Source organism: Leptonotus elevatus, chromosome 7 (genome assembly GCF_054856555.1).
Source record: "Leptonotus elevatus isolate MCC_2025b chromosome 7, RoL_Lele_1.0, whole genome shotgun sequence".
In the NCBI taxonomy this organism is placed as follows: Eukaryota; Metazoa; Chordata; class Actinopteri; order Syngnathiformes; family Syngnathidae; genus Leptonotus; species Leptonotus elevatus.
In genome coordinates, this window is record NC_141245.1 from 16,833,036 (window position 1) to 16,858,931 (window position 25,896).

Consider the following 25,896-nt stretch of genomic DNA (forward strand, 5'->3'; position numbering starts at 1 on the left):
TGCGGCATAACAGCTAAATGCAGCTTCACCATGTTTGCTTTTAATACTAGCTTCAATTTGTTTATTGGTCTTCCCAGTTTAAACCTAAAATAAATAGATAGTTTAATGTTGACACACAATGCCGAATGCCAGAGACAGGTAAAAAAAAAAACGGGCATTTTCGTCAAACAAACAATATATACTGTACATGTAATATGACGTAAATCACATGCAAATATTCTTTCTTTTTTATAGTGAACACCCACTATTCGCAGGGGAGAGTGATCGAGCTGGCCTGCAAATAGCAAAAATCCACGTGTACTACGAATGACAACAGAGCAGGGAATAATTAATCAGATAATTGGAAAAAATCTAATGAAATTAATACAGTTATTTTTTTAAAACACAGATAAACTTTCAATATGCATTTTCAAGGAAAAAATTGGAAAAAAATAATGAATGTGAATCCGCGATTGCCGAAGCATGAGTATGCAAGGGTCCACTGAACTTTTATTACTGCAGCTTACTGAGTCACTTATTTGTGTAACTCTTCTCTGTGTATTATGCATTTTTGTATTATACTGCCCCCTGATGGCCAAGGCGTGTTCACCAGAAGGCACACAAAGTTAATACTCAAAAAATCATCATGCACATTTAAATATATATACTGTAGCATGCTATTTATTTATTAAGAAACTGAAACGTTGATTTGAGAGACAAGTGCTTGAGTTATGAGCATGTTCACAAAAAGTAATTAAACCCATCATCGGTCCATGTACACCAGGTCACTTTTCAAGGACAACCAGGGGGCACTCGACCGAGAGTCTCGTTTCTCGCCGCTTTTCAAACAAGAGAGCAACAAAATTTCCACAGAAGACCTGATTAAGCTTGTGTCAGAGTACAGAAGGTACACTTCACTCACCATCACGGTCGGTCTTCTCCAAGACAACTTAAATTCTTACAACATTTTCATCTAATCAGGGCTGAGAAGACCAGCAAGCTGCAGACCATTCCAGGGACTCTGGACATCACAGTGGACTATGTTCCCCTGGAGCTTCCAAGTATGCTTGATTACTTAAGATCATTTTCCTCGCTTTTGTAGCACCCATTCTTCATGCGTCGTATTTGTGCTTCTAGACTGCGTGACATCCTCCTACGTCCCCGTCAAGCCTTTTGAGGATCTCAGCAAACAGCAGCCCACGGTGGAGGTGGAGGAGTTCATCCAGGACACTACCAAGTTCACTCAGCCATACCGCGTCTACAGGAACCACATCTACGTTTACCCCAAGCATCTCAAATACGACAGCCAGAAGAGCTTCGCCAAGGTAAAGCAGTTGCCATCACGCTAATCATTTGTCTGCTCTCAATCCTTGGAGTTCCCTTTACGTTAATGACAAGGGAAATGTGGAAACTGTGAGTTTTACCGATTAAATGATTAACAATGACAATCATTCAAGATTTCATGACCTGATATGTTTCTCATAGGTGGTTTTTCATGACTACAAAAATGATGAATCGATTAGCAAAATTTGTTATAAATTATTTGAATAATCAGATAGCGGTCGAGTTATCAATTACTTATACACCGCTACTATTTTGTCACTATGTTATGCAATGTCATAATTTACTTGCGGACCACTTCTCTGTTTTTTGGGGAACACCAGTGGGCCGCAGACCACATTTTGAAAAACATAGTTTTTAGCACAGAGAAGTTTCTGACTGTCTGTTTGCTTCAAACTAGGGGTATCAAAATTAGTGCGTAACGCAACAATTTTTTTTTACGCGATTAATGACCGCCTCTTACTTTGAAAGCCTGTACTGGGGGAATTCCAGTCACAACGCAGTAGACACGTCCTCGTCAAAATTTAGCAGTGATGCATGTAATAATAATGCATATATTTGCGGAGACTGGGGTCAAGTTGCATTTTACCATTTTTAAAATGTGCAGAATTTCCCAATTTACTTAATGTTAAAGATTAGATAGCTCTTAATATGGAAAGAAAAATGCACTGAGCTGTCACCAATGTTTTACAAATGCAATTATGCCATCTAGTGGCAGAAAATTACCTCAACACAAATCAATATCACCCTCGATTTTTTACAGTACAGTACATCTTTTTAATTTTAACTCAGTTTTATGAATTATTATGAAATTACTGTATCAATGACTTAAAGATGCAGCCATACTTCTATTGGTTTAACATTTTGTCCACTTTTTTGTTAACGTTTAGAACAGATATAAAATTTGCGATTAATCGTGAGTTAACTATTGAAGTCAAGCAATTTAATCGCCTGACACCCCTTGTTCAAACAATATGTTGCCAGCTGAAACATTTGAAAATCTGCATTATGCACTGGAAGCCTCACACCTATTTTGTTTAGTTCTACACTCCAGGTGGTTCACTTGTCTTCTTCCAAGCAGTTTATTAGCCCATTATGAACGTTACAGTGCTCTTTTTGTACCCAGGCTCGTAATCTTACCGTCTGTGTGGAATTCCGCAACTCAGATGAAGAACCTGCCAAACCTTTAAAGGTAACACGGTCTCCCAAATAATTACACATTTTCTAAAAGTGAACTGAACGCTGTTTTATTTGTGTCCAGTGCATTTATGGCAAGCCGGGGGGTCCGTTGTTCACCTCAGCAGCCTGTTCCACTGTCTTGCATCACTCTCAAAACCCTGACTTCTATGATGAGGTGGGCTCGTTGCACGGAAATTGATCACGCTTTCAGCATGAACACATAACATTATTATTTTTTTGTTTGTCTTTATGCCAACGCAGGTGAAGATCGAGCTCCCTACCCAACTTCATGAAAAGCACCATTTGCTTTTCTCATTTTACCATGTCACATGTGACATCAATGCTAAGACGAACGCTAAGAGGAAAGAAGCACTGGAGACCCCCGGTGAGCTTCATTAGCATGTAGCGCATCAAGTCACAGTGTTGTCATTTTTACTATAATGAATCCTGTGTTGTGTTTATAACTTTGTTAGTGGGCTACTCTTGGCTGCCTCTCCTCAAAGAAGGCCGTCTGTCATCTCAGGAGTTCAACATCTCCGTCTCCAGCAACCTGCCTCCTGGATATCTGGCCATCAAAGAAGCCAACAATGCCAAGGTCTGTTAGAAGATTATTGGACATTTGAATATTGTCTCTCAGAGATGTACAGTGTCACCAATCTGTATCCATGCACTTATTATTGGAAAACTTTGAACTTAAGTGATCCCCTTATGTCTTCTCTGTTTTCTCTCTTGACAGAATGGAGCAGATGTAAAATGGGTCGATGGTGCCAAGGCCATCTTCAAAGTGTCAACTAATGTGGTGTCAACTGTGTACACTCAGGTAGGCCTAATATGTTAGTGTCTCACATACTATGGCTGTCCCAATGTCTTTTTCGAGCCAAACTGAACCACTTTGATCATCTCTTCTCTTTATATAATGCTTTTGAGTTGGAAATTTACTGTGCAAGTTCTAGATACTTAAAATGGAATGAGTCCAACTTCTAACTTGGAACTATTTCTCCTGGATTCCTCTCCCGCTGGCGCCAGGACCTCCACCTGAACCGCTTCTTCCAGCAGTGCCAGAAAAGAGAGCTGGACCTCTCGCTACCTCCTACCTCCAACTTCCTCAACTGCCTGAAGGTTAGAGGAAAAACACTTCCTAAAAGGCCAAACCGTTTTGCATCTAATCAGTGTATCATTCGCGTGTCCAACTTCATTTTCCTTTCCTCGTCTGAGCGGTTTATGAGCTTTATTTAATTTATCCTCCCTCCTCCTCCTCCTCCTCCTCCTCCTCCTCCTCCTCCTCCCCCATGTTTTCCACCCTCTCCCAGGGTCTCCTCAGTATGGAGAGAATCCCAGTAATCATCCGATTTCTGCCGGTGCTTTTCAACCAGCTCTTCAAGGTCCTGACTCAGAATGACAATGATGAGGTCACTACTGCCACCACCAGGTAAACATTGCCACTGCGGGCTTTCTGACGGCGGCATTTACAGTCGTTGACAGACTTAAGTGGAGTATGCACACGATTTGTAATATCTTACAGATGAGGGGGAAAAAAAGTTGTGCTTATTGCTCTTATTTTGCGTGGTGCACTTGAGTGACTGATACAGCACATCACACATGCACACAATACATATAAGGTGCACAGGACAATAAAATGACTAGCTAAGCCTATTTCTTTGTCATTGCTGTTATTTTAGTTTGAGCTTTTTTTAATACAATTTTGTTCGTTTTTATACAGTATTGTAAGATTTTTTTCATATCGCCAACCTCCCCTCAATATCATATCATGGTAATATCATATCATAACATTTGGATATCCTTACATCCCTAGCGTTGAACGCACACACATTGATTTGTGATTGTAAATGTTGAATAGGTGTTACATCTGTACTTGTTGGTCCTGACCGTTTTCCGAAACAGATTGGAGAAGAAAAATCAATCTTGACACACACTATCTATGAAAATCATTCAGGATTTAATCTTCCACAATTATTTGACAAGGAATTATCAGGAAAATTTGGGCCTGATTATTGGTATGTGTATACCCAGCTTTAGATGGAGAATGAAAAATGAGGGTCATCTAGCAGAGATGCGCAATGTAGATGGACAAAATTGGTCAGATTCTTTTTTTTTTTCTTGTTGCTAGGCAGAATTGATTCGGTGCAATTATTTGTGCTCCATATGCTGAGACTGAGTTTTGCTTCTAATCATGATGTTGCAATTGAATCACTGGTCTGTATTCAATATAAAAGACCATCTGTTGAGGCAATATTTTTTTTCCAGAGTGCTGCTCCACATTGTTTCCAAGTGCCATGAGGAAAACCTTGACCACTATCTGCACTCATATATTAAGGTATGCTATCCACTCGCCTGTGGGATGCATTTAATGATCCTTGGGAGCAGGTGTGCCGCACACACGTGGAGATCACTTGATGATTATGATAGCGGAAGGACTTCACAGACAATTTGATTTGCAGAAGGGAAAAAAACGCACGCAGAAAAAAAGGGACTTTATGTGTTTGCTTGTGTAGATATTTGTGTGTAGGAGCTGGCAGTAGTGTGCCGGCGGCCACGCGCCCAGAGAAGTATGCAAACACGCATGCAGAGAAAGCGGAGGAGGAAGAAGAGAAGCTAATTGAGTAGGACTTTGAGCCGTCTCAATGAGAAACACAAGGCCTGTTTGTTTTGAGTTGGTGGGGGAGAAACATCAGAAAGAGAATTAGCGCGGCGCGCAAGAGGAACCACAAGGGCTGTTTCATGTTGGCCGCAATGTCGTAAAAACGCTGCGGAACTTGGAAGAGCTTGTGGCAGAGACAAATGGCGGGAGGGCTCGCCGCACTAAATGGAAGTGTAGTTGCCGTGGTAACGCATTGGCACGATATTCGCTTCTCTGCATGTGTCCTCTAGAAAGGATGGAGAGGGGTGTAATTCACTGTAGCATGAATGGAGTGAGCCGCTATTCACGGGGGGAATGTTATACTGTTCTCAAATCACCTTACTGAACGACTTAAGTGAGCTCACATGCATTTGATTTTTCTGACTGAAATGTCTGTCCCTAATTTTTATCATCAATCGTGTCTGTGTCTGTCTTCATTTTGTAGTATGTGTTCAAGTCAGAGGCCCACGGCTTCAGGACCGTGCATGAGGAGTTGGCCAAAGGCATGACCTTTGACCTGCAGAGCAACGAGCAAACAGCCGTTAAGAATGTCTTGAAGGTTAGTCTTTCATAGCTTGATCAAGTGTTTCATTGCACAATTGTTCGAAATAAGAATAGATGTGATGACTACAATGACGACATCTCTTTTCAGTTCTCCTGGTTCTTCTTTGAACTCATTGTAAAGTCCATGGCCCAACATTTGGTTGACGGAGACAAAGTAAAGGTAAGCCGGCGAACTGATGCAATACCGTGATGGACGAGCGCTCAGTGATATTCCGTCTCTTCACGCCAGCTCCCCAGGCCGCAGCGTTTCCCCTCATCCTACCAGAGCCGCGTGGAGACGCTAGTGGAAAAGGTGTCAGAGCACATTTTCTGGAAGTACAAAGACCTGGCGGAGGAGTCGCGTAGTGCCAACTCAGCTGTGGCAGCGTTTGTCAAGGTGGGATTTTACTTGATTCATCCGTTTTCTATAGTGCGTAAAATTGAAAAGGCATTTCCATTAAAGGGGAAGTCAACCTTTAACATTTCTTGACAATAATATGTTATATGTGACCTCACTAGTCTATACATCACATTCTGATTACGCAAAATCCAGCCATATTTATCCATCTTAGGGGGTGGCCATTTTGCCACTTGCTGTTGACTGAAGATGGCATCACAGTTGCTCAGCACTCAGGCAACGACCAATCACAGCTCACCTGTTTTCTGAAGATGCGCTGTTATTGGTTGCTACCTGAAACCAGAGCAAATGTGATGTCATTTTCACTCGACAGCAAGTGGCAAAATGGCCACCGTCTGATATTAATAAAAACTGCTGGATATTGCTGCTTAACTCGTATTCCACTAATGCAATATAAACCAGAATGCCATATTTAGACTAGTGGCGCTGCATAGAACATATTATTGTCAAGATTGTTTTTTAAAAAACTAAAATAAAAGCAAACTGAAACTACTATTTATGTGTATAAAACTAGCTAAGAGTAACTACAGTACAATTATAGCAAAAATTTCATTTCTATGACCTTTTATCTTAACCCTGTTAATTAATTTTGTATATGAGCTTGTGTCGTTTTAAATGTATCTATTTTTGGTATTACTGTATGGCCATACAGAAGAAACAAGGGTGAACATTGACAAGGTTGATAAGTGCTTTAGAATTGTAGTTTACATTACTGAATTACACAATACTGTTTTTCTTGCACTCCACTAACACTCCATGTATTTAACTCATTCACTGCCATTGACGGCTATTGACGTAAAAAAATAATTTGAACTATTTCTATTAGTTTAACATTTTGTCCACTCTTGTTAACAAGAGTATGGAAATCTATAAATGTTTTTATTGTACATTTAGAATATATATAAAATGTATAATTAATCGTGAGTTAACTATTAAGTCATACGATTAATTACAATAAGAATTTTTGACGCGATTAAAAAAAAGAAAAGAAAAGAAAAGATGATTAAAAATTAGGAGCGTCATGCGATTAAATTTTTTAATCATAATCAATTGCATGACTTCACGAATTAACTCACGATTAATCATACATCTGTTCTAAATGTACAATTTAAAAAAACCTAGGTTTTCATACTCTTGTTAACAAAAGTGGGGAAAAAATAAACTAATAGAAATAGTTCAAATGAACATTTGACGTCTATAACCGTCAATGGCAGTGAATGAGTTAAAAAGAAAAAAAGCTAAAACTCATACTAAAACAGTAAAAATAAACTAAAACAAATAATTTTCTTCATTAATAAAAACGTAACATACTTGCTCAAAAAGACGAAATAAAAATGTGTAATGAAACATCCATAACTATTCAAACTCTGGCCATGATAAGAAGTACAGATATAGATACACTTGCGTGATCTGTAGAGCTGGAAATATGAGCATTTTTATACTGCTTTGATATTAAATCTTATTCGATTTTGTGTGTGTTCTACTTTGTGATTTGTGTCAACAACTACATCGTGTTGTGTCCCCGCAGCGTTGCTTCACTCTGATGGACCGAGGTTTCACCTTCAAATTAATCAGCAACTACATCAACATGATCACTGCGACTGACAGCAAGGTAGACACCCTGACAGAGAATCGCAAAAGAAAAACCACAACAAACGTTCTCTTTTGTGCTATGTATGTAATCTTGACGTTTTCCAGATGCTGTGCGAGCTGAAGTTTGAGTTTCTGAGAGAGGTGTGTAACCACGAGCACTACATCCCCCTCAGCCTCCCCCTGCCCTCCGCTCGCATCACAGGTAATAGACGGAGCCATTTTCCATCCGTGTTAACAATCACGCCCTCACTGCCATTTGTCTGTTATGGTGACAAGTTGTCTTTCTTTTTCATACCCCGTCACCACTTTCTGGTTTGTTCATGTTTGTGTTCATGTCAGACCATGCATCCCCAGAGCCACAAAGCACTCATGGTAAATATGTGCACTCTTGTTTGTGTGTCCAAAACATAGAAAATACATCAGGGAAGCATCGTTTATTTTCTCGAATTGTATCATGGAATCCCTTATGAAAAGCAAACACGTGTGCTATGTTGCAGCCTCAGTGCCAGAGTACAACCTGACCGGAGAGTTCTGCAGGAAGCACTTTCTGACGGGCCTGTTATTACGAGAACTGGGGCTGGCCTTGCAGGACGAGCAGGACCTCAGGCACCTGGCTTTGGCCACTCTCAAGACTCTCATGGCCAAACACTCGCTGGACGCTCGCTACGCCACCAAGGTAGACAAAACATGTCGCGTCTACAGAGCAGATACATTGCTTGGAAAAAAAGGATTTGGCTAGACCATTTGGACACATTTATGCTTCTAACCTTGTAAGAACGTTTTTTTCTAATCGACAATTAGTCTGTGCCCCAATATAGAAAGTAAGGTCCATCAAGTCTGATGGTTTTGAGAAGAACCAGAACTGAGATTGTGAGCCAGGCTTTCTCTCTGGTGCAACATTAGTGGCTTTTGACCACATAAATGTCATTCTGATTATGCCACTCCCACACACTTCCCAGACTCGCATCTCCTTTTCAGTAATGTGTTAGTAAGGTAATGGCCTGCTGTCCAAATACTTTTGTCCACATTGTATATGTCCAAATAGATTTGTATTCTGAAAGTAGGAATTATATTCGACTTGGCTCTTAGAAGTTCTAAAGTGTATTTTGTAAGGACTTGCTGTGGCTCGAATCGAATCTGCACCGTCTGCTTGAAAGGTAGCAGCATGTCAATAAATACAGTTAAAGTCAACCTTATACATTCTTTCTTATACGTGACCTCACTAGTCTAAACATGACCATCTGATTAATATTACATTTGTGGAATATGAGTTATGAAGCAAAATCCAGCCGTTTTTATCCATCTCAGGGGGCGGCCATTTTGCCACTTGCTTGCTCGACTGAAGATGACATCACAGTTGCTTAGGGCTCGGACAACAACCAATCACAGCTGCCTTCTGATATTGATTTTTTTTTTAAACTGCTGGATTTTGCTGCTTAACTCATATTCCACTAACACAATATTAACCAGAATACCCATTATTTAAACTAGTGTCAAGAATTTTTGGGGGGGTTGACTTCATCTCTATTAAATCAAGCGATCATCGATCGTTCTCGAATTTCTCAGTTCTCAGTTAATTGTCTTGAAAGCAGTGAATTACTGAGCACGGCACATCATTTGGACTAAATGTACTCTAATCAATTGAAATCCAATACATGGGACATTTGTTGCAGGTGCAAATTGAAGTACCGTGGAGCAGACAATTGCTCTGCTGTTTCTGATTATGTGCTTCCAAAAATCATAACAATATAACTATTAGCAATCATCAATTTGGAACAAATTGGACAGTACTGTGCAAAACCTTTAGGCCATTACTGGCTTGTTTTATGAGCTTTTTTTTTTCAGTAGTCAATAGGACATAGACTAATAGGACATAGCAGGATACACAAAACTTTGAGGAGGAATTGTGCAATTACTCATTACATCCTTTTTGATAAGGATCTAGATATGGGTGTGGTTTTTTGTTTGTTTGTTTGTTTTACTATGTGAGTCAACAGTTATTAAAGGAATACTTGACTCATTGAGCCGTTTTCAGCAGTAAAAAGTTAATATTTTGTCCAGAATTAATTCGATAATTTTTTCATGTATACTTAATACCTATAAAAACTGAAGATGACATCACATGTGCTGAGAAAGTAGGTAACGACCAATAATGGCTCAGCTTGCTGACCAAACCCAGAACACAGGTGAAAAATAAATAAATAAATTAAGTATCAAATTTATTATTAACTTTTTACTGTTGAAAATGAGTCAATTATCCCTTTAATAGTTCATCCTTGAAGGAGGTCTGCGCTCTACTTAAATGGCATTCCCGTTTTTATGATCTGAACTGATGCAATGGTGGGCTAGGACTTTTGTACAGTATGTGTTTGTGTTCTTATTATCATTCTTTCCAGGAGAAGCAGGCAAGAATCGCTTCACTTTACCTGCCTCTGTATGGTCTGATTCTGGACAACATGCCTCGCTTCTTCCTCAGGGACTTTTTCCCCATTTACTTGACCGCTAGTGATCAGGTAAAGTGAACTAGCAAAAAACGTATAGCAAGCTGTGAGCCGCTTTACTTACATTCAGCCCCCTGCTGGCTCGCAGGGCTCTCGAGACGACCTCAGCGTCGGCGGAGGCGTGGCCGGAGGGACGCTCCCTGTTACCCGCCACGGCAACTCTGTGGATGCCTCCTTCTCTAAAGAGGTGCTCAACTCCATCACAGGTAGTGTGTGCATCGACATTTTCTTGGAAGAAAAAAAAAGTGTGATTGAGGTCACTGACGCCCCCTCGTCTTCCCTGCGCTAGCTTTCTCGTCTTTGGTGGTTGCTACGGGCAACCAGGCCGACTCTCGGGGCTCCCTGATCAGTGTGGACTCCAACCCCAGCAACAGTGACAGGAACAGTGAGAAGATGGATGGATGTGAGAAGGTGAGAATTGCTTGTTGTGAGGCTTTTCAGTAAAGGTTCAGTTTGGACGTGTGATTTATTCAACTAAAAAAAACTCATTCAACTGCACATATTTATTTAATCAGTCAACTGGTCAGCAATTTTGTTGTCAATATCCACTTTTATCCACACTGCGCCATGACATTTTGGCAGGAGATTGCGTCGAGTGTGTTTTATTGAAGCATTCATGGCAAAAAGCCAACCTGCTTAATGTGCCCTCCCGTTTATCAGGATGATGCAGTGCGGTTCTGCACCACTGCAAACTGCAAACGCAATATTAAACATCGTGTTGAATCAATACGCCATGTAGGCTACAGTGTGAAAAAAATGATCTCCCTTGATTTACACCTTTTATCTCGACACCATGATACAGGTAACAACTAATCACAGCTCAGCTTCAGAAAACAAGTGAGCTGTGATTGGTCGTTGCCTGAGCCCTGAGCAACATTGATGTCATCGTCAGTCGACGGCAAGTGGCAAAATGGCCGCCCCCTCAGATGGATAAAAATGGCTGGATTTTGCTTCATAACTCACATTCCACAAATGTAATATTAATGAATCTGAATGTCATGTTTAGACTAGTGAGGTCACATATAACATATTACTGTCAAGACTTTTTTTGTGGGGTTCACTTCCCCTTTAAAGTGCACTCTTACAGACTGCTATTTTTCCTTATTAAAAAAAAACAAAAAAAACATTTTCAGTTCGCTCGGCCCCAGTCACTCATCGGCTACGGGTCTCGCTGTGACAAGCTGGACCAGGCCGAGACACGCAGCCTCCTCATGTGCTTCCTGCACATCATGAAAACCATATCTGAAGGTAAGAAGGAAAGACCAAGTGCTGAATATTCATCAAACAATTCAGTCTAAAACTAAGGAGTTTTAGAGCCGCAGTGAAAATAAAATGCTGTTTGTGTCTTAGGTGTCTTAAATACTTTGTGTTTGAATTGCATTAAAAGACTGACTATTGTTTATATACATTTCAGTTTTATTTGCCTTGTGTTTTTTTTTGTTTTGTTTTTTGCAGATGTACTTGTTTCCTACTGGCACCGGGCCATCCACCAGGAGATTCTGGACTTCTTTAAAATTTTAGAGTAAGCGCTTTTCTTTCTACATCATAGAGCACACTCGGGGAATGTAACAAGAGTTGATATCACGCCGCCCGAATAATTGTGAAAATGTACATGAGGCCTCAAAGCCTGCTGAGGAATGCTGTAAATTAACTCGTGTGTTTAGTTTTGAAGCAATACACTGTAATAGTGTTGTGTTTTTGTGTATTCCCTTTATTTAGGCTCTGTCTACAGCACTTCAGGTTCATGGGCAAACGCCACATCGCCAGGTACGCCTCCTTTTTTAGTCGCAACAACATCGCCTTATTAAGTCAACATACATACACATGACGAATGGAGCATGCATTATTTATGGCCCACGTACAAACTACAAACACAGGTGGAGCAGGAACACTAACTAATGTGCGCCGCGTATGCGTGTGCACACGAGAGACAAAAACGGGGAGGGGCGTCTGCACAGCTGGATATCGTATTTGGCAAGCACAAAGTGGGGGTTGTTTACCCGACAAGACGACTGGAACCGAGCCACTGGCGGCCCTCGCTCCAACTTCTGGTTCCACCCCGGCTAATTAAATTAGCCCCCACTCGCTGCGATACCATGCGGGCTGAGGGAACACGCGGCTTATCGCGCGCGAGAGCATTAAAAGAGTAAAGATAGCTGGAAGCCGAGCTCACTCTCAGATGTAGCGCAGCCTGTCTGGGAGGCTGTGAGCTACTTAACATTCGTCTGTGATAGCGGGCCAAGGGGGATACACGCCCTGCGTCTGCCTCGCTGTTGCCCTCGTTTGATGCTCGGCTGATTGCTCATTGAAGTCTTCCTGGGATGAATTATGCTGGCAGGGTTTTCAGCCAAACTAGCTGTCAACCATTCAGTTATTAATTTGACCAATGATTGAATTGCTGTTTGTTTGGTTTTTTTTACACATGCATAGTGCAGGCATGCATCACTGTAATAATGTTTCACCCATGTTGCAACTGCTTGCCTTGTAAGTGACTTTGTTTTGATGGATTGCCTTTGCATCAAGTGAGCATGTCACCATTTGCATATAATACTGTACATGCATGTGACCACATTTGGTGCACTTGCACTGTTGGCTCAGAAGACAGTAATGATCGGGAAATGAGTGAGAAGAAAGAAAAAGTGGATATTTGAAAGGTCGATGGCAATAATCGCCCTGTTCATATATACTTGCACTAGGGCATTTCAGCGACAGAGGCTCTACGTGCTTCACTTTTTAGAATTAATTTCATTATCCTTAGAATGTTAAATTTAATCAAAGTGTACCTAATGCTGACTTTGCGCTATTTTTTTATTTATTTTTTGCATTAGTGTGTGATCTGGCTTCATTCGGGCATCAAACAGCACCACCGTGCATTTTAAATATCTATTTGTTGGGATCCGGCTACTAAGCTGCAGTTTAACTGGTATTCACCCTTCCCCTGCCATGCAGTTTATTAACTCATTCACTCCCAGACACAGAAGCAATCCCCTTCACTCCCGGCTGGTTTACTGGATTTTGACTGATTTTGCAAGGCCCACAGAATATTGTGTTCTATTGCTTTAAAAACATGGAACCTACCAGAAGAAAGAGTAGAGTCTCTTCTATCTTCAGAAAAAAAGTATATTTCTATCTGTTTCCGTTTTGCAGCAATTAGCATTAGAATATAGCTAAGTTTCATCATTATTCACAAATCTATTTAGAATTGTGAGTAAATGGGCTATTTTTTCAACATGACCCTGGTTGATCTATTTTGCTCTGCTGCCACCTGCTGGTTGTTTGTGTAATAACTACCATTGCTTCAACCGTTCTATGCAGTTAAGAGGCACTTCTGTATGCTCTAGCATTAAAAAAACATAAATTTAAATACGTCTTTGGGACACCTAAAACATTTAAAATAGAACATATTTATATGTTTTTGGGAGCAAATGAGTTCATGTCATTCTCCAGCTTCTACTTACCACTAACATACTTGAATGAGTCAGTAACTATATGCCAGTAAAACTATGGGTCAAACCGGACCTTTTCGCAGCCTTATACAGTGTTTTGCCCTATTTGCACTCCACAGATGTTTTGCACACTCACTAAGCCCTACTAATGTTAGCTGTGATGTGATTGGCTCGTGAACAGGAAGCTAGCAGCGGCGCTAAAGCTGGCCCAGTCCACCCACGCCAATGGCACCATGAAGGTCCCTAACCATCCTTCCCAGCCCTCAAGCCTCCTCCCACAATGGTAACCAGCCTCTTGCCGCTTGAGCAGCAATCACACAGCCTCTGTTTTAACATTAAGCTACAAAACAATGCAAATTGTACTGCAAGCAAAATTAGGGTTAAATATAAATGTATTGCATTTATTCATCAGTGATGTGACCGTCACATTATGTATTCATGTGTAGCTGTTCTAAGCATGCCCCCATCCTTTTGTGTGATTTATTCTTGTTGTTCTTTATGTGCTAATAAACTGTTGTACTGCCATCCACTTTTAATTGTTCCTTGTTGGATAGGGATGAAGTACCTAATGAATAGTCCAGTGACTATAATAACATCTGCATATCGTTTCACCAGGATGGCTTCCGCCGGAGGGGACGGCCACCGACAGGCACGTTCCCAAACCATGCCCATCATCCGGGGCAAGAACGCCCTAACCAACCCCAAACTGCTGCAGATGATGGAGACCGGTAGGACATTGCCGCCAAACAATGAATAAAATGGCATTCATGTCATTAAATTCCACTCTCTGTCATCCAGATGGGACTATCCAGGACGGGGACAGTCTGAGTCCCACTGATGCTGAAGCGAATTTGTCTACTGAGGTCTCGCTCACTGTTCTCGATGTTCTGGAGTTGTTTGTGCACCATCACAAGGTGTGTGTTTTCCTGTTAACATTACACATTCTGAAATGACATCACACACTGTAACATAGAAAACAATGGAATGTTGAAACTTTTTTTTAATTCAGTCTAAACCCAACCAATCACAGGACCAGGCTATTATTAGACCCTTTTTGTCCCTGAGGACCAATTGATGGGGTTATTCAATTAACTAAAAAAACAAAAGTTGGTTCAAATAAATAACCCACATAACAAAAATAGGCTTGCTTTGTGGGTTATTCATTTAATTTTACCCATCTTTTTGGATTAATTACCTCAAAAAATTGGGTTGTTTAATTTTTGACTCAATTCAATTGGGTTGTTTCATATACCCAAAATGTTGGGTCAAATGAATAACCCACAAAACAACCCAAGAATTTGGGTTGTTTTGTGGGTTATTATTTCATTTGGCCTAACATTTTGGATAAAATAACTCCAAAAGTTGGATTGGTTAATTTTTGACCAAATTCAGTTGGGTTATTCAACTAACTCAGAAAGTTGGGTCAAACGAGTAACCCACAAAACAAGACAAAAAATTTGGTTACTTTGTGGATTATTCGTTTAATTTGTTTAATAAGTCCAGAAATTGGGTCGGGCCATTTTTGACACAATTTGGGTTATTTTTGACCCAACTGTTTCACGTATCAATATGTAACAATTAGCAATCAAAAAATACAAAACACTGTAGAAAGGCTAACTATTATCATTGATGTTGCGGTGTTATAACCTAAACTGTCGTTGGCAGTATAAATGTGGATACCACTGAATTGTAAAAATCACATTAATAAAATTTAAGTACAAGTACTATACTGCATTTATTTTTCTTCATACCTTAATTTTGAGAGTCCATTTATTAGTGCTTTCAGTTTTCACAGATCACCAAACATGACCTTGTTTAGGTTAGTCTATGATACACTGCCGCCCCCTAGTGGAAAAGCAACCATGCTTGTTGCCTTGACTTCCAGAAGCAGCTGCTGTTGGATGACGGACAGAACGCACTGATGAAGAAGGTGCTGGACACCTACTTTCTCTTCTTTCAAATCAACCAATCGACCGCCACCCTTCGCCACATCTTTGCTGCACTCAGGCTCTTCGTACAAAAGGTCTCATATTGATCTTGATACATTGATCCACTCTACCACACCACAGGTGACATTAAAAAAAAAATCTCTTCTTGTTAGTTCCCCAGTGCGTTCTTCCAAGGCAAGGCGGACCTCTGCGGCTGCCTGTGCTACGAGATCCTCAAATGCTGCAACCATCGCTCCAGCTCCACCCAGACGGAGGCGGCGGCGCTGCTCTATTTCGTCATGAGAAAGAACTTTGAGTTTACCAAGGGAAAGTCGATAGTGCGCTCACATCTTCAGGTAAACGTGCTGTTTTTGTATTCTCACCTGGAGTGCACTTGTGAATACATGTATCGTCTTTTCTTGACCAATTTTAGGTGATCAAGGCAGTGAGTCAGTTGATAGCCGATGCTGGCATTGGAGGCTCGAGGTTTCAGCAGTCGCTGGCCATTGTTAACAACTTTGCCAATGGAGATGCTCCACTCAAGGTGAAGCCGCTCAAAACCAACAGTAAACTAGTGCCGTTTTTTTAAAGTGTGATTTGCGAAAGATTCTGTGGTAGTGGAGGGAAATTCATCAAAATTGTTTCATTTGGAATTGGAAAGGGGAAGAGTCCAGGCCGTAGTGCAGTGGTTCTTAACCTTGCACTTTCACTGAATCCTTCTTTATTGAAAAATAAAATCAAGGCTCACCTTTGTTCCTTCTGCAGAATTCTCCCTTCCCGGCCGAGGTCAAAGACCTGACCAAGCGGATCAGGACGGTGCTGATGGCCACGGCGCAGATGAAGGAGCACGAGAAGGATCCCGAGATGCTGGTGGACCTTCAGTACAGTTTGGCCAACTCGTACGCCAGCACGCCCGAGCTGCGGCGCACCTGGCTGGAGAGCATGGCCAAGGTCCACGTCCGCAATGGGGATCTCTCCGAGGTACTTGGAAGGCGTCTTTGGGGCTTCCCTCCTGTGTGGAGTTTGTGTGTTCTCGTGCATGGGTTGTTCCGGATACTCTGGCATTTTCCAAAAACCTGCATCATAGGTTGATGGAAGAATCAAATTCAGTGGTGGGCAAAGTATGTATCTGGGGCCACAAACGGTCCACTCTGTTGTTTAATCCGGCCTCCCAGCAAGAGTCCTGAGCATTTATTTACAACCCCCCACCCCCCCCCCCCAAAAAAATTGGTTTTAAATGAAAATGTAATTAGTTATTTTATCTTTTCAGTGAAATAAGCAATTTAATTAATTAAATAAATCGTTAATTACTTGTGCAAAGATAGTTAAATTAACGGTATGTGAATCAGAATATTTTATTGTATTCATATTTGGTTAACAAATGAGTATTAAATCAATTAGAAATAATGCAATTGGAAATATGCTTACGTTGTTTTGTTTATGTAAAATGTAAACAGCAGTTTCGTTGAAAATTAAATTAGCTACTTCAAATAAAATTAGTTACTTCAAATATGTTCATATTTATTCAATTCTTTCATCGAATAATTTGTCAATCAATTTATTGTACATAATAGGATAAAATAATATTACTAGGATTAAAAAATATATATATATACATGCCAGTTCACTTATTTAAATGTATAAAATAGTTGGTTTAATTGTTAAAAAAAATAATTGTACATATTACAATTAAAAAAGTATGACGCATTTTATTTTAAAAAGATTTAAATTAATTTTGCTGTTTTATTCCAATAATTGGTTTGTTTAAAATTATTTTTGTTTTTATTTTTTATTTTTCAACATATGTGTTTATGTAATTATTGTGAATAATAATTTGATACACACATTTTTTATTATTATTTATGATTAATAAATTATGATGATTGCAAATTTAAAAATAGCCATGAGTTGTTTTATTACTAGTACATATTTAACACCTACATTTTTCTTTCTTTTTTTCTTTTTGTGTTTCATTTTTACATCCTCTACAATGTCCTGGCCTATTCAGCCCAAAACTTCACTGCTTTTAAATGGTCCCCAGGTGTGAATGTGAGTGTGAATGCCTGTTTGTTCATATGTATGTGCCCGTGATTAGCAGGCGGCCAGTCCGGGGTGATACCCAAAGTCAGCTATGATATCGGTTGTAATTCGATGGATAGAAGTGATTCAAATTACATTTTAATGCGAATCTTTTTACCCCCCCACCCCCCATAGGCCGCCATGTGCTACATCCACATCTCTGCTCTGATTGCCGAGTCGCTTAAGAGGAGAGGTGAGTGCGCACGCGCTCCTCCTGCAATAGCTCCCTTGCAGCATGGTTTGCATATGTATGCTTCTGCACATGCACATCATATGGACAAAAGTATTGGGACATCCAACAAGAAGTGAACATATGGAGTTGAATAGGTTTAGCTTTGATCAATTTGGATGCATGTCTCAATAGTTTTGTTCATATGGCATTTCTCTTAGTCTGAGTCTTTTCAAACATGGTCACTTCTAACCTAGAAGTCATGATCAACCAACCGTTTCTCTCTCTCTCTCTTTGCTAACGGTCCATTCTTGCGTTACGTGTGGGACATTCTTTCAAAAATTATGTTATTCTTCCGGGCTATAATCTTAGGCAATAATTGAGAATTTGAGACCGTATAAATTGTCTTAGGTGAGCTTCTCAGCATATAGAACAAGTTTAGTATTGACTGCCTTAGTAGCTCTGAGAAGGGAAATGAAAAAGCTAAAATACTTACACATGCTGACAGAACTAACCTAAGACTCAATAAATATGCTATTATTTATAAGTTTTTAATTATTGCCTTATCTCAAAAACCCTGGAAGAACAACAGAATTGTTGTGAGAACATCACACGTGACAGAAGAATGGCTCTAAACATGGTTACTGCAAGGTCGTGCAATTTTAGCTTTAGCATTGCCGAAAGGGGCGTGGTCACGGGTTATGATTGCATTGAACACTTTTGGATGTCGGACCACAGAGAATGACGATGGGCCTCCCTTGTTCATAAAGTTTTATCATTCCTGCGGCTGAATTCCTCTAGAATGAATCGACTAACATATTGCATGTCACCTCTTCCCTGTGTGCATTCTTTTTCATTTTTAACCTTTTGTCTGGCATAGTTTTGCATGCCCTGCACGCATGTGATGAACACAAGCTGTCTATCTGCTTGTGGACATTCAAATGTGTAAACCTCCTTCCTCCTACTCCTCCCCCTCCTCCCCCCCGTTCCACCAAACAGGCTACTGGAGAGCAGACAAGGCCCGGATATCCAACGTGTCCCCTGAAGAAAGTCCCGTCTTTAAATGTAGCTCCTTACTAACCACCTCTCGAGAACAAGACAGTGAGTGTGCGCGCCTGGGGGGATGTTTGGGTCAGGGCTTGGTGATGCTGAAGCAAGGGATTATGGGAGGAATTGTTGCGATGTGTTGAACAGGTGGATGCTGATGCACAGCCAATACCGTTTTCTTCAAATTGTGCCGTCAATTAATCACTGATTACGTTGTAATGCTAACACAATGCAATACACTGTAGAGAGGCTAACAATTAGCATTGATGTGGTGTTTTAGCCTAAACTGCTATTGACAGGTATACTTGTCAATTACTGTATGTTTTTCTGGGTTTTGTCACACAGGTCAAATGTCACACCCGTTGCTACTCTAAATGAGGAAAGAGAGTAATTGTGTTGTAAAATATTATAATCCTGTATGGTATGCTTCTGCCACGTGTGATTGGCCCACACTAATGTCCTTTTTGTTATTGCCGCGACCCCAGCATCGTTTTCTCTGGGCTGGGCGGCCTTCATGTGCATCAGCCCTAACGTGAAGGAAGAGGGAGCCATGAAGGAAGACACGGGTACACAAGACACTCCTTATACTGAGGTCAGGGGTCGCTCCAGGCTGCTTACGTCTACGACTGCCAGTCGAGTCTTAATGGGAACCTCCGTGATGTGTAGGACACCTTGGTGGAGCAGCTGGAGCTGTGCGTGGACTACCTGTGGAAGTCGGAGAGGCACGAGCTCATCGCCGATATCAACAAACCTGTTATCGTTGTTTTTGAGAAGAGGAGAGACTTTAAGGTATGATAATGATCTATAGCAGTCATTTAGTGGTATGCAAAAAAAAATCACGGATATAAATGTTAAAACTGTAGGGTTATAATAGTTTGGGATTTTTCTTTATAGTTAAATTATTTGTTTTAATTCATTTAGTTTGTTAGTTTTAGTATTAGGTTTTTTGTATGGGTTATTGCTTGTTTGCAAGAATTCAAAGGGCTGCATAGATAGATAAATTGAAAATAATTGACAAAGACGAAAACGTAGCACGTTTTAAAAAATTTTTTTAACTTTAGTTAATTTTGTAAACATAAAATGCAGTGTTTTAAGTTCTGTTTTTTTTTTAACAACTCATTTTTATTTTCTTTCATTTATGAAAATGCTTTTTCAATGTTATGATGTTATTTTATTCATTTGTGTTAACTTGTAAGAACACTGAACTGTGGAGAATGTTAAAATAGATTTTTTTTTCAGTGCAATTCATTTGTTCAATAAAGTTCAGTTGAATTACATTTTTAAGTAAAATAAAGTTGCATGTTTCATTGGGAACTGTTAGTTTTTGGAAATTTAATACACAAAGTAGGTCCAATTTTTAACCTATTTAAAATACATTTTAATTGGATTGGATGTTAATTAAATGTACTATTTAGGAAAAAAGCCTTTGCCTTTTTTATGTATTGCAATGTTAGCCATGATGTACTAAGTATTTTTTTTTAGGAGGACGTGTAAAAGGTTTGAGAGCTACTGTGATAGCTTTAAAGTGTGTGTTTGTCTCCACAGAGGCTATCAGAGCTGTACTACGACATCCATCGGTCTTACCTGAAAGTGACGGAGGTCGTGAACTCGGAGAAACGACTATTCGGACGTTACTACCGAGTTGCTTTCTATGGACAGGTGAGGGATTATTGCTGTGAGTGCCATCAACTAAATGTGTTGAATTCGACGAGTATCCAAGCCGCAACCCCTAAATAATAAAGGAGGTGGTTTGCTTCCATAAAGTGAAAACGGCTTTGAAACGAAAATACTGCTACTACCACAACAAAATATGTAAAACAGAAAGAAAGTCAAGAATCTGCTAGATCAGCTTCAATTTGAAGGCTGCATCTTAGCTGCATTATTATCAACTTGATGATGGTGGTTCAAGAGCCTCAAAGTGCTCAACATTATTTGATACAGCAACAGTTTAGTATCCTTAATTTCTCTGTTTGCTCTTTTCTTCCTTTTATTTTCGTTATATTCTATATCAAGATTGCGGTAAGTTTTGCAATGCGTTTGTTTGTTTGTTTGCTAACAACTTTGATCCCCTCCTCTCCGTTTGCCACTATTAACTCTTTATAAACTTACCCTGTCGGAAGGTTTGTCAGAAGCTTGCTGTGCTCCATTTGACTCCCTTTAATCCCTCCTCAACAACGAGAGCAGACAGGAAGTTATGGCAAATAAACCTCAACCAGTTTTGGAATTTAATACTGTGTTATCCTGACTGTAACACAACATCAAAACTGTTGTGTGCTGTACATGTAACAATATAATGAAAAGTATTGTGCTGTGTGTCCTCGTAGGGTTTCTTTGAGGAGGAGGAGAGCAAAGAGTTCATCTACAAGGAGCCAAAGCTGACCGGTTTGTCTGAGATCTCTCAGAGGTTGCTTAAACTCTACTCCGACAAATTTGGTGCTGATAATGTCAAAATGATCCAGGATTCTAATAAGGTCAGTGATGTCATTATTTATCGAAGGCAACAAAGTGCTTCATCAGCCCGTTTTCTCCTTCTCTTAGGTCAATCCCAAAGACCTGGACCCAAAGTTTGCGTACATTCAGGTGACGTACGTGCTGCCTTACTTCGACGAGAAGGAACAGCAGGACAAAAGGACGGATTTTGAGAGGCATCACAATATCAACCGTTTTGTGTTCGAGACGCCGTTCACACTCTCTGGGAAAAAGCATGGCGACGTGGAGGAGCAGTGCAAGAGGCGCACCATTTTAACTAGTGAGCAGTTGATTTATTTGCTACATACACTTCCAGGCCACAAGATTAGGTACCCAGAATATAATCTAATACAATCATTTCTTCAAATAAAGATAATGATGCCAAACATTTCTAAACAAAACAGGTTTTATTGAAAAAATATCAAGATGTGCTACCTATAGGAGGCGCTAATGAGCCACACAAACAGCTTTTTAGCATCAACTGGGTCTGGTGCGTCACTATTCCACTTGGCCCCGATGCAGGCAGACTATAACACCAAGATTCAGTTCCTTGGTCCGCACAGATTACTCTTTGACTCCTACACCCAACAACCCTCTACCAAAAATAAGACAGCTGTATTTTTTGTATTCTTTATAAATGAATAATTTACTAACCACCACTAACTAACTAACTAACTAACCAACTAACTAACCAAAGTACCAGCCCACTAATTGACCAACTAACCAATAATTCAATCATCAAACTAATCAGCTTAACTATGCAACTGACTTACCAACTAACAAAAAATCAGCCAATCATTCAAATCAACAACGAATTTGCCTACCAGCTAGCTAGATAGATAACTAGATAGCTAATTAACTAACTAACAAACAATGTTGAAAATGTATCAATCACTCACCTAATCCCAAACAACCATCCAACTAAACCATACAAGTTACCAACCCACCATTTAATGTAAAACCTACTAACTAATACTAGTAGTAGTAGTAGTGCTGACTGACTAACCTAGTTAGTTAGTTGTACTAACTAACTACTAAACATCTAGCCATCCATTTTCTGAACCATGATTCAAATTAGATAGAAAATTAAATAACTAACTAAACAACCAATCAACTAACCTTTAATTACTGTCCACCAAAGTAACCAACCTATCATTTAACGTAAAGTCTACTAACTAACTGTCCACCCAGGTAATCAACTAACCATTTAATATAAAGCCTACTAACTAACTAACTAACTCAACAAGCAACTGGACAACCAATCAAGTCAACTATCCAACTGATTTCACAACTATTAAATCAACTAACAAATATATTTTTCAGCCAGATAACCAACCAACCAATTGACCTTAACTAAATGACCAAGTAACCGACTAACTGCCCAACCAAGTAACCAACGCATCAACCAATAATTAAAGCATACTTGTTTTTATGCTCCGTGTGGTGGTGTAGAACTGCACTGTATACAACTGACAACTATCAGAAAATATTAGTATGTTAACCAGCAGTTCCCGTATTGGAATTCAGTATGCTGCGAGCAAAAAGCATGTCGCATGCTGAAGCATCATCTGCAACACTTTCCTCTGCCTTTCCTCAGCAAGCTCCAGCTTCCCGTACCTCAAAAAGCGCATCCAGGTGGTGGAGCAGCAGAGTACGGAGATGAACCCTATCGAAGTGGCCATTGACGAGATGTCCCGTAAAGTGTCCGAGCTCAACCAGCTGTGCAACATGGATGAGGTGGACATGATCCGACTGCAGCTCAAACTGCAGGGTAGCGTCAGCGCCAAGGTGCGTCTTCTTCTGCTATCCAAAAGCACACGCACGTTTGCAGAATTTGATGTTTTGTCTCTGGCCTCACATGACTTTTTTTTAAATTTTTATCCAGGTCAATGCAGGCCCGATGGCTTATGCAAGGGCCTTTTTAGAGGAGAAGAATGCCAAGAAGTATCCAGACAACCAGGTTAAGCTACTGAAGGAGATCTTCAGGTAGGACGTTTTAGCAATGCCCGACGCCCTCAGGGATCAAAGCTAAAATGTGAGTTGTTGTTTTTTTGTTCTTGCCTGCAGGCAGTTTGCAGAAGCATGCGGGCAGGCATTGGATGTGAACGAGCGTCTGATCAAGGAGGACCAGCTGGAGTACCAGGAGGAGATGAGAGCTCACTACAGGGACATGCTGAGCGAACTCTGCGCCATCATGAACGAGCAGGTTATTGCTTTGAAGCGTGCGGCCATTGCCCACATAGCATCCATTGTTCTCATCTCCCATGTCATTGGACATTATTGTTACTATTGCTGTCCTTGTACTTCCTTTTTTTTTCCCAACTTTCAGCTGCAAAAACGTGTTCTCGCCTCCAGCGCCACTTCTCTCTCTAACAGCTCACTTTCCAATCTGTCTAAGACTGGTATGTCATTACTCTCATTTTCACTCATTTTCGCACCATGACCATTCCTTGGCATCTCAAAAGTGTGTTAGGAACTTCATCCCACAACTTGGAGCTTTACTTTAGGTGGCAAAACACAAGTCAATCCATCGTTCCCATTCTTCCATGTTCATATTCTTTGTGTCCAGATTCCTCATTCAAGGCAGCCAGGAACGGAGCGCCACAGCGGCTTCTAAACGGCTGACGGGAAGTCGATGCTCCCGGTTGGACTCTTTTGCCTGTTTGTGATAGTAGAAGAAGAAAAAGAAGACAAGGGAAGAAGAAATGTGTAGACTGTGCTCGTGCTAGTCTGTTGTCCTGTTGTTGAACGTGGCATTAGCTGATGCACCGGTAGGTTCTGTTTATTTTTGGTTCTAGAGAGGCAGCCGTGAATAACTGGTAAGCAAAAAAAAAAAAAAAAGTTTCTTAAACACACATACAGATGCGCCTTCTCTCCACAGCCTTGCCCTTTAGATTCAGTGACCTTACCGAGCTGGAGGTGCGTTCAGCTTCTCCTTGCGTTGTATTCTTAATATTTTAGGAAGGAAATTTGTCCCCCTATTAAAAAAAAAAACCAATAAGCTATTGCGAAAAAACTGAATGTGTTATTTTCTCAAGCTGAATGCACCTCAGCTCGGTTTTCGAATGTAAAGCAACTCCACAGTGCTAATTTGTACCCTAGCTAACATTTCCCCAAATATCAGCGCGCCCATTTTCAAGCGGAACCGATTAAAAAAAAAGAAAAAGAAAACAAAGAGTTATGTTTTGTAACATTTTTAAATGCATTGTTACTGTTATTATTTACTGTTTTGAATTGTATATAAGAAATATTAATATTTAAAACATTTGAAATGTTCCCTTTTTTTAAATAAAATATACATATAAATATTTGTTTAGCTGACTTCACAAAAAAAGATCAAAACTAAAGTTTTATGTATAACATTTAAATAAAATTTTGTTAATGTTGAAAAGTCATCATTGAGTGTTTACTGAGTTGTACTTGTTTTAGAGTGGGCTCATTCTAGCTTGCATCCATTTTCTGTAAGCAACCTGGTCGCCAGTCATTTGCAGAGCAAAAACTGTAAAAAAAGAATAATTATAAAAAAAAAAACTTAAATTCACACTTTTTGGCAATTTAGTCTTCAATTCATGTAAATTGTTGCACGCTAAGAGGTCAGAGCGTCGAGTGATGTGGTATGTAGTGATCCTTTTCCCCACTAGTGTTTTATACAGTAAGTATTGCTTTAACAACATTACATGATATCACATTATGGCAGCAAAGCAGAGTAATGATTTGCACGTCTGACTCACAGTTGAGAGGTTCCGGGTTCAAATCTCAGTTCTCTACCTGTATTTTTGTTGGTTTTCTCCAGGTTTTGGTTTTGGTTTTGTTTTGATGTGATCCAAATGGTGAGACTGAACGGCACGGGAAACTTTCACTGAAAGGGAAGTGACATACAGTATTTTGGCATGAATAGAGTGAAGTAGTGAGTTGCATCCAAGTGATCTGATGTCAATTTTTTGCAGGTCATAGCAGAGCAGAGGGCCTCGTTAATTTTTTATGTCAATATGTCATACCGCAATCCCACTTTATGGACACATTTTCATCTTGTCACTTGGCCTGACGCCTATTCCGCACCTAACTGCGTCACTTGTAGCCCCTCAACGCTGGCCTTCATCACCACCATAGTCATCATCAAGGTCGTGCGCGCAACCAGTAGGCCGATTTGTGTTTCTCTCAGTCCTTTTTCGCGCCAAGCTTATGTGCGCCGCGGACTGTGGATGGCTCAGGTTGCTTTGAGCCAGCAGCATTCAACACAGGTAATGCTATACGGCAGTGATGCCCAATCACCAGACCGGTACTTGGCACTGGGCCACATAGATTAAGACATGTATTTAGTTATTTATGTATTTGTTTATTTGTTTATTGGTAGTGAAGCCAATACAGCATGAATCGGGAATTCGATTGAATCTAACAGTCCAACTAGCTTAATTCGAGCATATAGTGTGAAATGCCATTGACTGGCTAACGGAACACACTCACTTTTACATTGATTAAAAGCGCTCTTGACACATGAGTTTTAAAGATTGAGAACATACCACTGTTACTTTGTTACCATTGAGTGGCGTAATTAGCCTTGCGGGC

The 25,896-nt window shown here is 40.2% G+C and overlaps 1 protein-coding gene across 8 annotated transcripts in view; it reads left to right on the forward strand.

Annotated features, from left to right (window-relative positions):
* Positions 1 to 24,705, forward strand: part of dock10 (dedicator of cytokinesis 10) — a 66,330-nt gene extending 41,625 nt beyond the window's left edge. For 2 of the 8 annotated variants that reach the window (XM_086079776.1, XM_086079775.1), the window contains 43 exons: positions 764 to 886; positions 961 to 1,040; positions 1,117 to 1,304; positions 2,447 to 2,512; positions 2,582 to 2,674; positions 2,761 to 2,884; positions 2,973 to 3,094; positions 3,236 to 3,319; positions 3,526 to 3,618; positions 3,810 to 3,928; positions 4,765 to 4,834; positions 5,583 to 5,696; positions 5,790 to 5,861; positions 5,931 to 6,077; positions 7,627 to 7,710; positions 7,797 to 7,893; positions 8,031 to 8,063; positions 8,189 to 8,367; positions 10,088 to 10,204; positions 10,281 to 10,398; positions 10,482 to 10,603; positions 11,326 to 11,440; positions 11,648 to 11,714; positions 11,912 to 11,959; positions 13,820 to 13,921; positions 14,254 to 14,366; positions 14,437 to 14,552; positions 15,524 to 15,661; positions 15,740 to 15,922; positions 16,000 to 16,110; positions 16,332 to 16,547; positions 17,781 to 17,838; positions 18,814 to 18,915; positions 19,347 to 19,453; positions 19,528 to 19,650; positions 20,407 to 20,520; positions 21,186 to 21,332; positions 21,400 to 21,610; positions 22,928 to 23,118; positions 23,216 to 23,316; positions 23,398 to 23,536; positions 23,660 to 23,732; positions 23,900 to 24,703. In XM_086079776.1, coding sequence (XP_085935902.1) covers positions 764 to 886; positions 961 to 1,040; positions 1,117 to 1,304; positions 2,447 to 2,512; positions 2,582 to 2,674; positions 2,761 to 2,884; positions 2,973 to 3,094; positions 3,236 to 3,319; positions 3,526 to 3,618; positions 3,810 to 3,928; positions 4,765 to 4,834; positions 5,583 to 5,696; positions 5,790 to 5,861; positions 5,931 to 6,077; positions 7,627 to 7,710; positions 7,797 to 7,893; positions 8,031 to 8,063; positions 8,189 to 8,367; positions 10,088 to 10,204; positions 10,281 to 10,398; positions 10,482 to 10,603; positions 11,326 to 11,440; positions 11,648 to 11,714; positions 11,912 to 11,959; positions 13,820 to 13,921; positions 14,254 to 14,366; positions 14,437 to 14,552; positions 15,524 to 15,661; positions 15,740 to 15,922; positions 16,000 to 16,110; positions 16,332 to 16,547; positions 17,781 to 17,838; positions 18,814 to 18,915; positions 19,347 to 19,453; positions 19,528 to 19,650; positions 20,407 to 20,520; positions 21,186 to 21,332; positions 21,400 to 21,610; positions 22,928 to 23,118; positions 23,216 to 23,316; positions 23,398 to 23,536; positions 23,660 to 23,732; positions 23,900 to 23,955 — 4,876 coding nt within the window. In that variant the 3' untranslated portion in view covers positions 23,956 to 24,703. Of the gene's footprint in view, positions 1 to 763; positions 887 to 960; positions 1,041 to 1,116; positions 1,305 to 2,446; positions 2,513 to 2,581; positions 2,675 to 2,760; positions 2,885 to 2,972; positions 3,095 to 3,235; positions 3,320 to 3,525; positions 3,619 to 3,809; positions 3,929 to 4,764; positions 4,835 to 5,582; positions 5,697 to 5,789; positions 5,862 to 5,930; positions 6,078 to 7,626; positions 7,711 to 7,796; positions 7,894 to 8,030; positions 8,064 to 8,188; positions 8,368 to 10,087; positions 10,205 to 10,280; positions 10,399 to 10,481; positions 10,604 to 11,325; positions 11,441 to 11,647; positions 11,715 to 11,911; positions 11,960 to 13,819; positions 13,922 to 14,253; positions 14,367 to 14,436; positions 14,553 to 15,523; positions 15,662 to 15,739; positions 15,923 to 15,999; positions 16,111 to 16,331; positions 16,548 to 17,780; positions 17,839 to 18,813; positions 18,916 to 19,346; positions 19,454 to 19,527; positions 19,651 to 20,406; positions 20,521 to 21,185; positions 21,333 to 21,399; positions 21,611 to 22,927; positions 23,119 to 23,215; positions 23,317 to 23,397; positions 23,537 to 23,659; positions 23,733 to 23,899 lie in introns of all 8 variants that reach the window. The other 6 variants (XM_086079772.1, XM_086079777.1, XM_086079780.1 and 3 more) reach the window with 5 other exon arrangements.
* Positions 24,706 to 25,896: the final 1,191 nt, after the last annotated feature.